At 41.1% G+C, this 18,673-nt stretch overlaps 2 protein-coding genes across 2 annotated transcripts; both read left to right on the top strand.

Annotated features, from left to right (window-relative positions):
• Positions 1-1,285: 1,285 nt before the first annotated feature.
• Positions 1,286-6,830, top strand: mapk12b (mitogen-activated protein kinase 12b). Its single transcript, XM_084345414.1, has 12 exons — positions 1,286-1,580; positions 2,304-2,433; positions 2,820-2,878; positions 2,969-3,080; positions 3,227-3,256; positions 3,774-3,821; positions 3,906-4,020; positions 4,117-4,188; positions 4,430-4,509; positions 5,061-5,139; positions 5,225-5,398; positions 6,586-6,830. Exons 1-12 carry the CDS (start codon positions 1,462-1,464, stop codon positions 6,648-6,650), a joined length of 1,083 nt encoding a protein of 360 aa, XP_084201540.1. The 5' UTR covers positions 1,286-1,461; the 3' UTR covers positions 6,651-6,830.
• A 600-nt stretch (positions 6,831-7,430) lies between these two features.
• Positions 7,431-11,171, top strand: LOC311252261 (uncharacterized protein). The gene is made up of 6 exons (XM_084345267.1): positions 7,431-7,683; positions 8,647-8,691; positions 8,778-9,032; positions 9,187-9,444; positions 10,251-10,499; positions 10,601-11,171. Exons 1-6 carry the CDS (start codon positions 7,605-7,607, stop codon positions 10,684-10,686), a joined length of 972 nt encoding a protein of 323 aa, XP_084201393.1. The 5' UTR covers positions 7,431-7,604; the 3' UTR covers positions 10,687-11,171.
• Positions 11,172-18,673: the final 7,502 nt, after the last annotated feature.

Raw genomic sequence — 18,673 nt, 5'->3', positions numbered from 1 at the left:
TAATACAGTATAGTTCATCAATAGAATAGTATATTATAGAAAAGAACAGTAGACCTATATTATAGTATTACATGCAGACTAAACAACTCATCTGCCCCTGCACTCTCTCTGCTACTAGGGAGAGAAGAGGGTGGATGGCAGCCTCTCTTATCTCCACTCAAATTGCAGACTGAGTATAGTATAGTATAGTGTAGTATAGTGTGGATACAAGTGCAAGTTAGAATCAATGGGCCCCATCAAAGAGTGCAGGTGAATGGAATGAAATGGGTCCATCCCCCCTGTATCGCATACTGAATATGGTTTGGTAGTCCAGCAGAGTAAAGATTAATATAGATTTGAATAGTATAGAGCAGTAGAGTGTTTAATATAGTATATGATAGTAAAGATGAGAGTAGTAAAGAATAGAGTGGTATACTACAGTATGACATGATGTAGTGTACAGAATAGCACACATAACATGATTATACTTAAAGGAACAGTTCGGTCATTATTAAATCATCCTCATGCTGATGGAAAAGTCAGGTGAATTGTTGCAGTCCACAAAACATTTCTGGAGCTTCACAGCAAAACAGCGTTGCAGCATTATCATAAACAACTGAAGCAGATGGGGACTTGTTTTAAAACTCTTTTTTTTTAAAAACAACCGCTATAAAACATTGATTTTTGATTGATTGAAATTGAACATTGATTTTAAAAGATGTTATTTACACCCTTGATGGGCAGTCACGCCAAGCATGCTAACACTTCTAGCTTAGCAGCTACAGTGATGATTTCGGCTTAAAAAACGTATTTTCGAATCAATTTGGGACCTCTGGGTTGTCTTATATTACGCTGAACCAATTAATTTTACTTTCAGCTGTTTTTTTTAACTTTTTAAAACGAGTCCCCAGCTACTTCAGTTGTTTAGGGGAACGCTGCAACACTGCTTCTCAGTGAAACAATGTGACGAAATGTTCTGTGGACTCTTCTGACTTTCAACTGGCACGAGGTTAAAAATAACTGAATTTTCATTTGGGGTGAACTTCTCCTTTAATAATAATAATCTACATTTTATGGACGCTCTAAAGTCTCAAGTAAAGCTTGAGTTGTGTAAAGCAACAGTTGTGTTCAAGCATCATAGGAATATTAAGGGAGTTACAACCTCAGTGTGGGCAGATGTTTTGTGGCTTTTTCCCCCACAGTGTGTAGACACACCCATATACTGCCCCGGGCGACCACAAGACATGATTAACAATGTGTGTGTGTGTGTGTGTGTGTGTGTGTGTGAGTGTTGGGGGTGTAGCAGGCGACCCTACACACAGCTCCACTGGTCTCCTGCTTCATCTGGAGGAATCTGCGCCGAAACAAACTTTCCTCTGCGGGACGGGCTTCTTTTCTTTGCAGCTCAACACTTCTCACATGAGAAGTCGGAGCGGAACCGGACCCACATCCTGACCTCAGCCTCGTCTAGTCTAGTCTGGTATGGCTGTGCGGTCAAGGACGGGATACTACCGGCAGGAGGTAAACAGAACCGTGTGGGAGGTTCCGGAGAGGTACCGGGACCTGAAGCAGGTCGGGACGGGAGCGTACGGGACTGTGTGGTGAGTTCAGGAGGAAGAAGTGATGATGGCTGGATGTTGATCAGCTGATTGTCCTGCTCTATCACACACTCACACAGGCGATCAGATGCATTCCCTTCCAGAACCATGTCTGTATGATACACAAAGAGGAAGTAGTGTAACACACTTTACTGCAGCTGTATGTGGGAAACCAATACATACTCTTTGTTATGTTTTCTGTATTGTAACATCCCAAACATAATGAAAGAGTCTAGATATTTTATATTGATGATAATAATAACCCAGTTTTTTTACTCATATATATATATTTTTTACTCTACTTGAGTATATACTAAAGTATTCCTGCAGTATTTCTTGTGTTGAGGTATTTTGGCCAGCAGCGTCTCCACAGCTGGCTCTGCGGGGCCTTTCACTGCATTGTGTTGTGTGCATGAGGGTCAACAAAGAAAACCCCCCCAGTCTCATTGTTAGACGAAGTCAAAGAGAGCTCGAATTAAGTGGCGAGAACGCACCACTACTTTGTCGTCAGTCACACACAGGGCTCTCTCCTCGCTGCAGACACAGTGACACAGTGAGGTGTAATTAACGTCATTAATCAGGCGCCGCTCCAGTTAGACGTCCCAGATGTTTAGTAATTACACCTGAGGATTTCCTCATAGAGATGTTCGAATGTCAGCCTTGTGGAAGTTCTTTTGGATCAACGCTTGCGGCACATAATGTTACTTATTTGTCTGTCTGTTTCAGTTCAGCGTGGGATCGCCGGTCAGGGTCGCAGGTGGCCATCAAGAAGCTTCACCGGCCTTTCCAGTCCAAACTTTTTGCCAAAAGGGCTTACAGAGAGCTGCGACTGCTCAAACACATGAAGCACGAGAATGTAAGAACGCTCCCCGCAGACCACAGAATAAAGAGGGATTTGTGGGATTAAAGTTTTAGGGGGCAGTCTTAAAGGGGCGCTTTGTAGTTCTGGAGAAGAATTTTAATATTTTCAATAAGAATGAGGCAATAATACAAACTTAGAAATACTTATTTTCTATAACTAGATAAACAAGCTGTTCACAGAGGAAGATAAAGTCCCCAAAACACTGTTTGAAGCTGGAAAGGTGGCAGGGTCCGCCACATATAAACAAAGTTAAACAGTATGAAATTGTGTTGTCCTTTAAGGTCGGTTTGTTTATTTAGTTTGTTGAGACATAAAAAATATATAAAACTACAAAGTGCACCTTTAATAAAGATTGTATTTTTGCATTATTTCTCCTTCAGGTCATTGGGCTCCTGGATGTTTTCACTGCTGAAATCTCATTGGACCGTCTGCGTGACTTGTAAGTTCCCATCCGTTCCTGAATGCTGATTCTGAAATCGGTTGTCGTCGTTCCACCGGAGTGACTCGACTCTTCTTCTCTTCTCCACAGCTACCTGGTGATGCCATTCATGGGCACTGACCTCGGCAAGCTGATGAAGCTGGAGAGGTTAACAGAGGACAGAGTGCAGTTCCTCGTCTATCAGATGCTCAAAGGACTCAAGGTGAGATGAATGTTACCCACTACCTACACGAGTATCCACACCTGTTGAAGTTGTGTAAATAAGAGTCAATTGTGTCTTCCTTGGTACCATGTTTTCTTCAGTTGAGCTGAAGTTGCTGATGTTGTCCGTATCTCCTCTCTCCTCAGTACATCCACTCTGCAGGGATCATCCACAGGGTGCGTGAACTTTGACCTTTCAGACTATGAGCATTGGGGGTGGGGCTGTGGCTCTTTTTCACACTCAATCCCATTTATCCAGATTCCCACACAGGGAGCTTTTTAAACTCAGAACGATACGCTGTCGCTTAAATTTTGTTACTGAGACGTTCATGTTTATACATCTCTCTTTGACTTTTCCGACCCAGTTAACAGCCAGTCGCATGGATACGATATTAGCAGCAATAAAACTTGTACAAACAAATGTTGAAAGTCTGTCATGTTCATACTAAATGGCTGGTTGTAGCCCATTGTTGCAAGGCCTTCGAAAAGCAGCCTCCCAGTCAAAGTTCAGGGACCAAAGTGCCCACATACTAGCAAAAATCTTGTATATACATATACTTACAAACTTTGCTACCTGAAAATCATTAGGAATTAAAATAAAACTGATTATTTCCTTAAAACGTGAAAAAATTATTTAAAAAAATTTAATTACTATATCTTTATCTTCTTTCTCTCACATTTCTGGATTCTGCAGGATCTTAAACCTGGAAATTTAGCCATAAACCCGGACTGCGAGCTCAAGGTACCCTCAATTTACATAAAGCTGCTTTAATGTGAGCACCCTCATACATCCACAGATTTTGACTTCATTACATTTCTGCTTCAGATCCTTGATTTTGGCCTGGCGAGGCAGGCGGACGCAGAAATGACTGGATATGTTGTGACACGCTGGTACAGAGCGCCCGAGGTCATCCTCAACTGGATGCACTACACACAAACCGGTAAACGTTTTCACATTTTGATTAGAGAAAAACGCTAAGAGACTTACTCTATAACTCGGATTCAATGAGAGAGCTGATGTTTGCTTTCTGTTGCAGTGGACATCTGGTCGGCAGGTTGTATTATGGCAGAGATGCTGCTGGGGAAGCCGCTGTTCAAAGGAAACGATCGTATCCTTGACCTTCATCAACTTGCTTTTCGCTGTGTGTCAGCATTAAAAGAATGAACCACCTGCTTTTAGACCTGTTATACCTGGTTAAATGCTTCAGATCCTGGCAAACTAACCAATGAAATCCTTAGTTAGTACAGACAAATGAGTTTAATTTAGTTCCCTGTGCATGTTGATCACACAAAAAGCTTATATTTGGTAAAAATCAATGCAAGATGATACTTAACCACAGCTACTGGCAGACCTGGACCAGCTCAGAGAAATCATGAAGATTACAGGAACCCCAGCCGCCGACTTTGTCGTGAAGCTGCAGAGCCAAGATGTAAGTTGTATCCTGGGGTTTGAGTCATATATTAATTTTTGCGCAGTATGTTTGAAAAACAGAAAAAAGCAGAAGCTGGCAGCACTGCACAGATGCAGAAGCCATATTTTGATGAAACAATGAGATCATCGTGAGCGAGGAGTGGAGAAGTGAGAGTACGCTGCAGCAGGAGTAGTTCATATATCTATTGACTGAATGCTCGGCTCAGATTCACCAGGAAACTGTGTCCTGTGTTTGATTGTTGATATATTTTGGACGGAGTAACACCTGCTGTGCCTCTGTTAATGCATCATTATCATATTTGTTTATAGCAGGTCATTTAAATGTATTTTGGCATTGGTATCCAAGCGTTTCACTACCACTGAACCACGGTGTTGTGTTACATTGTGTAAGGAAGTAACCCTTGTGTCGGTAAAGAGTGTCAGTATCTCATGATGGTGTGAAATCCGAGACGTCAGAAGTATCAGAGCAAAATCATTGTTCAACTATTCACACATGACTTACCTCAAAATCCCTCAGCGCACCAACCTCTGTCGTCCTTCTCTCCACAGGCCAAAAACTACATCAGAAGTCTACCAAAAGTACCAAAAAAAGATTTGCACTCCATTTTCTCCAAAGCCAGCTCAAATGGTACGTAAAGCTCTCCGTTCTCCAGTTTGTTCAGGTGTTGGTAAACTCCGTCATGCTGACCTTGATGTGTGTGTCTGCATCGCAGCAGTGTGTGTCCTGGAGAAGATGCTGCTGCTGGACCCTGAGCAGAGGGTGAGCGCGTCGGAGGCGCTGGAGCTGCCCTTCTTCAGTGAGTTCAGAGACACAGAGGAGGAGACTGAAGCACTGCCCTATGATCAGACCATGGACAACACAGACCTGCCGCTGGATCAGTGGAAACGTAAGAGAGAGGGGACGGGCTGGTTTAGATTTAAAGGAGCACTATGTAGGTTTGGGGGAGAAATTTTAACCAGAAGAGAACGATCTTCGTTGACTGATTATTTTATGCCTAAACAAATTAAATCAACAAACTGTCTTTTGTTTTCATGACTGAATAAACAAACTGACCTTAAAGGACAACACAGTTTCATACTGTTTTATTTATACTTGGCGGACCCTGCCACCTTTCTAGCTTCAAATAGTGTTCTGGGGACCTTATTTTCCTCTGAGAACAACTTGTTTATAGAGTTTGTATTATAACCTCATTAAAATAATATATTAATATTAAAATTCTCAGTTTTAATTTATTCTCCAAAACTACATAGTGCCCCTTTAAAGCTGCTGTCATCTATGTTGTTGTATCAACAACAGGTCAAGACACCATGTGTAATGTGAAAGGTGTCACTCGTTTTAGCCTCTTTCAGCTCATTGTTTTGGTTTCGAGACCTGCACCCTAACCGTCTTGGTTCACTCTCACAGCTCTCATCCACCTTGTTTCTCGTCGCAGCTGCTGTTAACAGTGATAAAGCTCTGGTAGACCCATCGAACAATACCTGAACACCACAGCAGACAGACACAGATAGCAGCTAGCTAGTGAACATAGTGGAGCATTTAATGCTAAAGAGCTACATGTTTTCCTCAGGAGCTGGTGAGATGAAAACAGAACTAAAAGGAGAGTGAATATTGGAGTTATAGTCATCAGTTAGCCTGAAACCTGTCTTCAAACGGATGCTAATGTTGCTCCATGACTGCTTCTGTTTGCTAATCGCTAACAGTATGTCAGTGTTTTGTTTACAGCTTGTTGCCCAGAAGTTGCCAAAAAATCCAAAAAACATTCTTCTTCTTGAAGGAACATTTAGTTTTGTGAATTTGCAGTGCAGTAAAAATCAGGAAAGAGAAAAGAGTATTATGTAGCAGGAAGTGAAGTGTTTCAGTTGTTTCAGTACCTGATTTTAGCCAGAAGAGGTCACTGAAGAGCTTACTTGATGCTACTTTTAACACATGATAAAACAAAGAAGGTGCAACAGAAATATCAGGAAGAAAACAGCTTCACAAGAGAGCATATGAAGGGGTTGATCTTGGATCTAAATGTAGGACACAGATGTGATGTGGCAGCTGTATAATACTGTCTGTCTCGTGTTTGTGCAGGTCACACGTTCACAGAGATCCTGACCTTCAGGCTGCCCAGGGACTCCAGAGAGACGTCACTTTAGGAGCACACACACTGTGCACACACACCTCTGCAGACTGTCTTACACTCAAAATTGCACACGCTCACACACATACACACCAACACCTCCAAAAAAATATTCTCACCTTGTTGACTTTTTATTGTTGTGTTTGTGTAGGAGTTGTTTTTTTTTCTTTGAATAAATGTAATTCGCTCATTTGTTGATTTGTTTGTGTGCCACGTTATTCTCTCCATGTTTATATTCATGCTAGCTGCCACAGCTTGGTTAAAGTCAGGATATCCATTGTGTGGCAGTTCTTTTTTTTCTTCTGTTTGCATTTTGATAATTTATTCTGATAATGGATGTATTTCTGGAAATGAGGGCGAGGCCACCTATTGTACACTACCAAGGTAAATGCTGGGAATGCATAAGTGAAACACTGTTCACTCTGTAGCTGAGTTATGGTGATGACATGTTCTATATTTGTTGTCCAATATGAAATCCTACCTTGTTTGGGACATATTCCCTTTTGCAGTGACCAGACCTGTCATTTATACCTAGCATGGCCAGTTTCCAAAGCATTACACCGCCCAACAATCCGTCTAAAACACAATCTATAAAACACTCCCTAAGCCAGAAGCCCAAAGAAGGGAGCACTGCTGCTCTGTGTTTTCTCCACTCTTACTTGAGTCCCATCTATAAAACCGAGCAAACATTCACCAGTAAGGAGATCTCAATTGGTCATGAGTTGCTGAAGATTAAAAAGTCACTTATGGGGAAAGCTTTTTATAACCAATGTAGGCCACAGTCTACTGACTTTGATCTGTCATCGACGAAAAGTGATTGATTTCACCCTTTGAGTGACTAAGAAGGCAGATATGTTTCTTTGCAAGTCACTCCGATAAGAGCTGTTTGCCTGCTGATGTTGACTGACTGACCGTGCAGTGCCAGTTGTCTATTTCCTGGTGGCTGCACACTTCAGAGGCTCACAGGACAATGGATAATATCTACAAATCCATACTGAACGGAGGACGCTTAAATTGCAGCAGACTTTTGTTGCTGCTGTTTCTGGCAGGTAACAGATACAAGGATTTTTCTCTTGACAAAAATACAAGTAACAGAGTCGACATAGTTGTAGATTATACGGTCCAGTGGCACAGTGTGTGGGTGCTGTAATACTGAGTAATCAATGGCTGTTGGGAAAACTTTTATCACTTTGTTTTATGTAGTAAAACTCCTCAAATTGTGTATATATTAACCTATACATGTGATAAACCATGAACTATAGTACAAATTAGCTGTACTAGCTTATGCTTCCAGTCTTTTACATTTCATTATTAGCATTGAAAGCTACTAAGCTATTTTTTCTTTTACTTACTTTGCATATGAAGATTTTACATACGAACATATAAGCTTTAAAAATATGACACATTGTTTTATATGAAACTACACAACACCATATAAAGTAGTTACAATCTGCTCCACCTCAACCTGCTACATCTGTAAAATGCTGCTTACTCATTGATGCATTTATAAAAATAAGCCAATAACACATGTATACAACACTATTTCCCTTCTGAATCAATGCAATTAGTGTTAAAAGTATATTTTGCTGATAATACTACAATATACTTTCACTGAAGCAATATTCTGAATCTGGCATTTTACATGTAATGCAGTACTTTTACATTGTTGTCTTGCTGCTAGGCTAATGTGCATTGCAATGTAGCATTAGCTAAACAGTAGCTACTCACCACAAGTGACAATTACAGTATAGTGATAAATGCTATAACATAGTTTAATGGTGGCACAAATACATTAGAGTTAGGAAATTAGAAAACTGACTCATTAATGTCAGGCAAACCGCATGTTTGCTAATGTTAGCTAACATTAGCCAAAATATGCTAGGCTAACAGTGGTGCTTGAAGTCTTTTTGTCAATTTGTATTGTCTTCTTTAGCATTTTAAGAACAACATTCCTGCTTAATACCACATACTGTTTTAGCTAGCAATAAAATATGTTTTCATTGACTGTGTAGGCCTTCAGCCAGTACTGTCTTCAGATGAAGAGAGCTCTGAAACAGGTAAGAGAAAACAATAAAACCTACAGTATATTACAGGTGCCATAAACATCCAGATACATTATATTGATGATTAATGTCATTTTCAGAAGAACAACAATTCAACTGTGCAATTGTCGGTCCGGACTACGTGACTGTGGGTGTGCCCAGCAGCATCGAGTGTACAACCGTCTGTCCTTCATGTACCTTTTCTATGTCTTTGGATGGACAGAGCGCCCAGGGTCAGGGCAATGTGCTAGCCTTCACCGTTGACAGTTGGAGGGAAGCCTTTACAGTGGCATGCACAGTCACAGATGATAAGACACTGCAGACTGCCACGGCAACAAAGAAACTGAAAGTGTTAGGTAGCTGAGAGCTGATTTAAAACATCTTTTAATTACATTTGTGTAGAAATCCTGTAACATGGCCTTCAGAATAACTGGCCCATATTCATGATTAATGTGCTTTTTAAATGTCTTTCCATTCTAAGGACTGATATATTCGTCTTTCTACCCTCAGCTGGACCTGCAAACGTTTCCATCTCAGGCCCTGATCTGATGAATCCAACAGTAAGCCACACCTACAGTTGCCACGGCTACTGTCGGCCATCTTGTAACTACACCTGGAGGATAGATAAAGGCGCATGGATCGGTGGTCAAGGGAATGTTATTTCTGTCAGTCCTCGGGAGGAGGACCACTACAAAACGCTCATCTGCAAAGCCACCAATAGTGTGTCTGGGCTGTTTGTCGCTGCTACTCGAAACATAGCTGTGGCATGTAAGTCAAGAGTGTCTGTGGATGTAGATGTTGGATGAAGGGTCCTAAAAGTGGAAATAGCACTTTTCCAGTAAAATTAAGTTCCCTGCCTCTGCATCAATATGGAGCTACAGCCAGGAGAAAGTTAGCTTAGCTTAGAAACAGCTAGCCTGCATCTGTTCAAAGATACCTCGAAAGCTTTCTAATTCGCATGTTTAACTTTAATCGGTATAAATATACAAGTGCAGCAACAACAAATTGTAGTTTTTAAATTACATTACATATATTAGACAAGTGATATATAACTTGTCAATTGATGAGCTGGGTTTTGTTTTCTTTGGACAGAGTCAAACACAGTCTTTATGCTAAGCTAAGCTATGCTAACAGCTGCTAGCTAAAGCTTCACATTTATTTAGTGTCATCAAACTTTTCATCCAACTCACAGCTATATAGCAAATAAGCCTTTATCCCAAAATGTCAAACTATTTCTATGACAAGTGAACTAATTAGATGGCTAGCTGTAAGTTAGCTCATATGCTAACACATGACCTACACACCAAATCAGCCAGATAAGAAATGATTACTTTCAGTCACCAAGGAATAGAAACAATATCTCTATGTGCCGATATTATAATTTGTACATTGAGAAACAAGACTAGCTGTTGTTCCACAACGCCATTTTACCTCCAAAATGGCTACCTGAGTGAGCCTTAGATCACCTGAAAGCCACTGCACACTTAATATTTAAAGACAACACACCATATAATGTAATCTATTACAATAGCATTTTTCTCAGTACTGATCTATCCTCACTATCTTTCTTTCAGCGGGTCCGTCAGACATTCAGATCAAAGGCCCCGACGTCATCGATATCGCCAAGAAGTATACGTTTGAGTGTACGTCTGAATGTCGGCCATCTTGTCGCTACGTGTCGTCTGTGGACGGTCAGACCGTGAGGGGCAACGTGATAGAGCTCATGGTGGAGCATCCGCTTAAATCCATCACTATCAAGTGTGAGGCACAAAACTCTGTTTCGAGGAAGACAGCGACGGCCTTTAAAACTGTACAACTGAGAGGTAGATGAGCCGTGAAATGGCTTCATGTACATAATCTCACATCAGAATAAGATTGTCTACTGATCTGAACTGTCTTTGTGTTTTTTTTTTCTTGTGTTCAGGGTCGGATCGCAACAGGTCCACTCGTCCTGAGGAGACTTCAGCTGTGCTGCTGCTGCTGGCCTTCATCATATCTGCTGCACTCTGAGATTTACTTACTGTGTGTATGTTTGGGAACATTACGATCCCAGCTATACGTTCCTTTAATTGTTTTTTATTTGCTCAACATATTACATCACTGTTATTCATGTTGATATTATTAATTGTAGTTTTATCATTTGGAACAATGAATTTAGCTCTAACAAAGAGCAGGTACAGATTTATGGTTCTGAACATCATGAGGGCAGTTTCTCTCTTTGTCTCTGTCAGGTCCTTATACGTCCTGTGAATGAATTTATTATGAAGAAAGGTAGTTAGTCATGACTCATGTACTTCTGCTCTCACGCTGCATATTATTCACTTCCATTTGTCTCACATGTTGACTCTGGGCTGAACCCTGTTTGCACTCTCTAGCAAGACGTGAGGCAGCAATTAAATATGAGCCTGAGCAGGAGGGAGTGTGCAGGTGGATTGTCGACTTGTGAATGATGTACTCGTAGGATTATTCTACATGAATACATTTGAAATGTTGAAATGTCCACACGTGTGAATAAAATGCACTGATGACTTTTTAATACAAGGCTCTGATACTTTTCTTCACACACCATCTCACAGTTTCAATAAAATCTTAGATAAATCCAATTTGTCGGTGTAGCGGGTTGAGGACTACATCTGTGTGTTTTCAGGTAGATATTCTGCTCAGGTTGTTGGGTGGGGCAAAAAGATTACTTAACCTAATGAGCTAATAAAAGCCATAAAGATGTAGTTAATAACATTACGTGTAACTCATAAAAGTGGGTGTCTGCAGGGACTTTAAACTACTCCAGAACTCATATGAGGATAATAGCTTGAGCTCATAATTCAGCCTTGGCTCCACCTGCAGGTTGGATGGTGATGGTACACCTCTGGGATCTGTATTTAAAGGATAAGTTCACCCAAAAGTGAAAATTCAGTCATGGTCTGCTCACCCCTATGCTCATGGAAAGTCAGGTGAGGAAAACAGCTACAGACTACAAATTTCTCCTGACTTTCAATCAGCATGAGGGTGAGTAGATAATGACTGAATAAGAAATGGTGTGATTCTTTTAAAAATGTGTGACATCAACACTACATGGTTAAACGTCTTACTCATCGGGAATTTAAATGGCAGTAATATTCCCAACACTTCAGGTGCATGTTTGCTTTAATATTTATATTGGCAAAGAGCAGTGACAGCTAGAAGTCACACCCAGGGTTCATATCAGGCCACCGACAAACACTTTCTGAGAAGCAGTTCAATGTGGCTTGAACTCATTTCTGCTTTGATTTAAAAAAAGATGCCCTATAAATCATTTCAACACCACAGATGTAATTGTAAGGTTTCTACTTACACCTGCGTCACTGGCACTACTTTTGTTGGAGACACGACAGAAGTGAAGATGGAGGGACCTTAAAATGTGTATTCATTGTGACAGTAACTGTAATTGTAAGAAACAGTGAGCAGTTTGGCAGCAACTTTTATTAATTAATAAAAACTATTAATATTATGTATAACTTAGAGGGCAGGTGTGTCACTGGATCAACTCATGTCACCTCCTGAGTGAAATAACTTCTGTTCAACTTAAAAACTTAAAGCAATGACTAAATTTTAAACCACCCATGACTGCTTAACCATAATTTAAGCTCACCAGATCTAGGATCCACATCAAATTGTACTCACTCATAGATACCAGCCACCTTAATACACCTGATTTTTTTTCCATCATCATCTATACATTATTCAGTGAGAAGTTGGGGTAAATGCCAAACAAACAAACTGCAATGTTAAAGAAAGTGATCTGTCTGTTCTGCATCAACAGTTAAAGGGGTCTATCGTGGGCTGAGAACCAAGTTTTATCCAAGTTTCGTGGCAATCTGTTCTGTAGTTTTTATGTAATCCTGTTGACAAACCAACCAACCAAAAAAACACAACCTCCTTGGTGGGGGTAAAAAATGGAGATGGTACAAGGCAGAGCCACCAACACAAGATAAATGGCTGATAATTGTGAATGAAATATATGATATGGGACAGTTAACTCAGGATAAGAGCTCAGTGTCGAACAATGTCAAGAAAAATGGTAGAAATGGACAACGTTTACATGTCAACAAAAAGACAAGAGGATGAACCACTGAATGTACCACAGGAATACAACTTTACATGTGTGCTTTTTTTCTGTGTGTATGTGATTTCTCTGTAATAGAAAGCAAATGAAAATAAAGTGTTTTTGGCCACAGCAGCCAGGTGCTTTTGCTCTAAAATCAACTGTACACTATCTGCTCATGATGAAACAGCAGACAGACACAGTTAGCAACTAGCTAGTTAACACAGTGGATCAGTTAGCAGTTAACAGATTGGACTCTGCCAGGAGGCCACATCTCATCTCTGCTGGATGTTCCCCATAACAATTTCAAAGGTGGTGATAATCAAAATATTCATTATTGTCGGTCCGGACATATAAAATAAGATATAAAACATATAAGATATAAATTTTTGCAAGTTTATTTATATTTAACTGAGCTAGGCTGCCCCCTGTTGGTTTGAAGTATGAACACGACAGATGGCCGCTTCTTACATATTGCACCTTTAATCTGACAACACGTGAATTTTTCCCCAAAGGTCACGAGACGCGTGGCTTTGATCTCCTGCAGCAATATACATACAGGTGAGGTAAATACATCAACAGAGCCCCCGTATCAGATCTCGTCGACAGCTGGAGTTGTATTCTATCAAGATGCTGTGATAAATGGAGTTTAAAATCTCTACATCTGTAACCACAGGCAAATATGAGAAAAGAGGGAGCCACATTATCTGCTCTGGATTAATGTTCCAGGTACAAAAGAAACAAACACAGGCCACAGAAGACAAAACCACGCAGCACGTCGGCTGCTTGAACGCACACCCTCTGCAGAGAATAAACCCAGCTGATAACCAACATGTTGCACTCTTGTGCCAGGAACACTAGGTCATTTATTGTCTCTGTTTTGTGTGAGTGGGTGATAACAGTGGGCAAGGCCTTCATTTCCCAATATATTATAAGAGTGTGGATAGTTACAGAGCTACTCAGACCGTCTGCAGCACCATGGTTCATCACACTGCCTGTCTACTGCTGCTCACCTGCCTGGCAGGTAAGAGGACGTCCTGCCGGCTCATCTCCTGCTCGCCTCAATCAGCATTTTAGCAGCACGCTCATTACTTTAGACATTAAAATATTACATGTTTTCATGTAATTATTCGATTAGTTTTGTTTTGGTTTGCAGTGGAAATTCATGATGTTAATATTTTCTATTTTCTCACGTCCAAGGTTTTTCTGCCAGTGAAACTAAACTGGGTGGACCTGTGGAGGAAACCTCATGTAAGACACTTTTAATACTAATTATTTTCAAATGTTTAAAAATGGGAACTAGGGAAACTTTCTTTGCTCTTTTCTGATTGCATGATGTCAGAGTCTTTATTTAAAGGCTTCAGTTGCCTTACAAAATGTTATAATGTTGTAATGTTATAATAGTAATAGTGAATTAACTTTAATAAGACTATATAAGTGTTAATAATAGCATAATAAATAAATAAATACATATTGTTAGATTATAATAATAATAATTATTATAAGACATTTATAATTACTCATAAGAACAGTTGGTAACGCTTTATGTTAAGGTCTTCATATTAATGTAACTTATAACTATAAAAGAGTTAACAATAGCATCGTTAACAAGTCTTATACATTGTTTTTTTACTAAACTTTAATGCTGGAGCATTGTTATTAAGTCATGTTGGGGTAATTTCCAATGAATTGAAGTAATAATTGTGATTGGGGGTAGTTTCAAAGACATTTTAAATATTCTACATGGTAATTACCACGTACTTGCCATGAAATTACCAGACCTGTCAAAATAAATGTTACCATGCTGCTGCATGTCTTGTAATCTTTAAGAAAAACTGTTGAATACGTGCATAATAAAGGATTTATTAACCTTGATAAGACATTGTTGTGGCTTTAGATCTGTTAGATCTGTTATAATTAACTGTTAATAAATGCATAATATGTATGTACAGTATGTATTCATCTTACTACTTTATTTAGCAATAAATAAAGCTGAGTAGTTTTAACAATGGCATGATATATAAGTTGGTTAAACTCAATGTGTTTGTAATGTGAATTTGAACAAATTATAAGAATGTTTTTAATAATGATCTTAAGCAGTCTATTAACTTTTAACAAGTTTCTAATAAGTGCTTATAAATGTCTTATAATCTATCAATTAATGTGTTTTCTGATGCTATTACTTACGCTTATACAGTCTTATTAATGTTAATAAGCATCTTATGAGAACTTTAAAAGTCTTTCTTACCTATGAACCTACACTTATTAGAAAGATCCCCATGTAAAGCGTTAATGAAAAAGACTTTTAAGCCTTTTCTGCTCCGCCTCCTGCAGACGGGCCGTCCTCATTGGGGATCAGTGGGGTCGATGTAGTGACAGTAGGAATCCCATACGGTTTCCAGTGCTCTGCTGACTGCTACCCTACCTGCCAGTACACCTGGACGTGGGGTAATGTGACCACTCAGGGGCCTGAGCTGAGCCTGCAGCTCCTGCGCATAATGCCACCACAGACCCTGACCTGCACAGTGGTCAACCCCGCAAGCGGGAAGTCAGCCTCTGTCCACAAGACGCTGCAAGTGACAGGTACGAATGACCAAATTCAAACTCATGAGTTCCTTCAGTAGAAATACTTTCAACCAAATCTATTTCCAACTTTTCAGCCGGTCCATCAAACATACAGATCAGCGGTCCAGCCTTTCTGACTTCAGGAGTTGGAACCAACTTTACCTGTTCAGCCATCTGCTACCCCTCCTGCAGCTACTCATGGTCTGTTGTCTTGGAGGAGGAGATGTACAGTACGGCACAAGGCAGCACGATATCTGTCACTCCACCTGCCGCAACTGTCAACTCGGAGACGCTGATCTGTGAGGCTGAGGACACCGTTTCACACCTCTACGTCTCCACATCTCTGTTTCTGTGGGTGGCAAGTATGTGACAGAACTTCAAAATGACATTTATACAATCCACCTGGTAAATTATTTGAAGGCAACATCTTGACTGCACACATATTCTACTGTAACCTTTTAAAAATGACCACAAAACATTCAAATGTCTTTCTATATCTCCTTCTTTAGGTTCATCCAACATTATCATCACTGGTGACAGCGCAGTGGTGATGGGAAAAAAGTACTCGTACATATGCTCTGCCGAATGCATCCCATCCTGTCAGTTCACTTGGAAGTACAATGGGAAGACTTTCCCAGGTGACGAAATCCAGATACCCATTTTACATCAGGGGCAGATGCCAAAGTGTGCCAATCACCTGGAGATCACTTTCAGTGACTACTCTAAAACTGAGCCTCTGACCTGTGAGGCAACAAACATTATATCTCAGGCCATTATCAGCATCACTATGAACCTCACTGTAGTAGGTGAGTCTGACATGTTGCCTCCATCTTTTAAATATAAAATGGTAAAAGAGGCTAATCACATCACGTCTTTCATGTTCATGCCTGGTGTTTCGAATGTTCTCTCTGCACAGATCCATTCTCAGTGCGCCCCATCTCTCAGGCCCAGCCAGTGTCAGGCAAGTCTTTCTCTCTGCAGTGTGCTGGCTCTCAGAACCCAGCGTCCATTACATGGCTGAAGAATGAAAGCCCGATGCCTGCGTCTGAAAGAGTGCATTACTCCCCTGGAAACGTCACGATGACCTTCAGTCCTCTCCTGCAGGCAGATGATGGTTTATACCAGTGTGTGGTGACAGAGGGGCAGACCCCCATCCAGTCTATTGGCTACAACATGCAAGTAAACTGTGAGTATTCAAGAGTCATCTTAGAGAAGTGGACCTGGGACATGTTCTCTGCCATGTTCCTCATGTATAGTGGACAAACCAAGAACTGACTCTGCTATGTATCTGGGTTTGGGTCAGGCTGTGCTGTGGCAGTAGACTAAGCGTCGCCTCTCACCAGTCACTTCTTCAAGCTCTTTCTGTGAGATCCCAAGTCATTTATACGCTAGATGGAATAGCAACCCTTGAAGCAATTTGTTGGTCCGCCCAGGGCCTCTTATGAGTTTAACATGCCCACAGTTGCGGTTCTTGCGGTTCCTTGTGACCAGATGTCAAAACTACCTCAACTGGCTCCTTATAATGTGAAAGAGCAGCAGTTCTATTTACTCATCCTGTGCCAAAGGGTGACCAAGGACCCCTTATACAGGAAACTCATTTTGGCCACTTATATCTGTAGTCTCATTTGATTTGATACCCCGATGAAGTCAAAGGTTGGTTGTTCCTATCAACCATCATCATCGCCCATGTAAGAATTGTAGTTCCTTGACAGAACAATGAGATTGTGAACAGGTGGTGCTCTTTCCAGGACCCCATCCCGAGATTCCTCTGAGTCTTCTGGTATTAGAAGATGGTACCTGTCACATTTTTTGGTTGAATAATAATCTATCTATCTGCTCTACCTCCAACCACAGACGGACCGTCTTCAGTAATGATCAGTGGTGTCGACATAGTAACTGTGGGAGTACTGTACAGTTTCCAGTGCTCAGCCAGCTGCTACCCAACCTGCCAGTTCACCTGGACCAGAGGTAATGTGACCTCTCAGGGCTCGGAGCTGAGCTTGCAGCTTAAAGAACTACGGCCAACACAAAACCTGACCTGCACGGCATTTAATCCTGCTACAGGAATATCAGTCACAGCCCAAAAGACGCTGCGAATGACAGGTAATTATGACAAAACTGAATACATTCTCATATGTCTTTTTTATAAGCATTACCTTCAACTCATTTATTTCCAACTTTTCAGCTTGGCCATCGAACATTCAGATCAGCGGTCCAGCCTTTCTGGAAGCAGGAGTCACATCCATCTTCACCTGCTCAGCTAACTGCTACCCCACCTGCAGCTACTCATGGACTGTTATCTTGGATAAGGACACGCACAGTACCGCACAAGGCAACACAATATCTGTCACTCCACCTGTTACTACTGCCTCCGAAACACTGATCTGTGAGGCTCAGGACACCGTCTCACATCTCAACATCTCCAAGTCTCTGCTTGTGCAGGTGGCAAGTATGTCAAAGATCTTACCCTACACTAACATTTTGAGTGCACACTTGTTGTGCTGTTACCTCCTTGAAAAATGACCATAATACATTCAAATGTCTTGTTTTACTCCTTTAGGTTTATCCAACATTATCATTACTGGTGACAGTGCAGTAGTAATGGGCAAACAGTACACGTTCACATGCTCTGCCACATGCAACCCATCCTGTGACTTCACTTGGAAGTACATGGGAAAGACTGTCCAGGAGGAGAAGTCAAAGTCTGAAAGTCACCTGGAGATCACTTTCAGTGACTACTCTAAAACTGAGTCTCTGACCTGCGAGGTCACTAACATGGTGTCTAACGCCACCATCACCACCACTAAGAACCTCACTGTCATTGGTGAGTCTGTGATGTTTCAAACACCTGATCTTCAACAGATTCTGTCTTGGTTATTGTGGACATAAATGTTTATCAAAGTCACCTGATTTTATGATATTCTCTCTTCACAGATCCATTCTCAGTGCGTCCCAGCTCTCAGGCCCCACCAGTTGCAGATGAACCTTTCTCTCTGCAGTGCGTTGGCCCTCGGGACCCAGCCTCCATCTCATGGCTCAAGAACAATCAGCAAATACTCGCATCCGAAAGAGTGCATTTCTCTGCCGACAACGCCACAATGACTTTCAGTCCTCTCTTGCAAGCGGATGGAGGGTTGTACCAATGTTTAGTAGTAGAGGGAGGGAACCAGACACTCTACTACAACTCACTGGAAATAGTCGAGGGCGGGACCCCCATCCTGTCAGTTGGCTATGTGATGCAAGTTAACTGTGAGTACACCTGGGTCATGTACTAGTAATGTGTTGATAACCAATCAGAGCTGGGGAATCTAAAACGTGGTCTTACATTTCCAGATGGTCCGGATGAGGTTC

Source organism: Pagrus pagrus (genome assembly GCF_965226575.1).
Source record: "Pagrus pagrus genome assembly, chromosome: 23".
Classification (NCBI taxonomy): domain Eukaryota; kingdom Metazoa; phylum Chordata; class Actinopteri; order Spariformes; family Sparidae; genus Pagrus; species Pagrus pagrus.
This window is presented reverse-complemented; position numbering and strand designations above follow the sequence as displayed.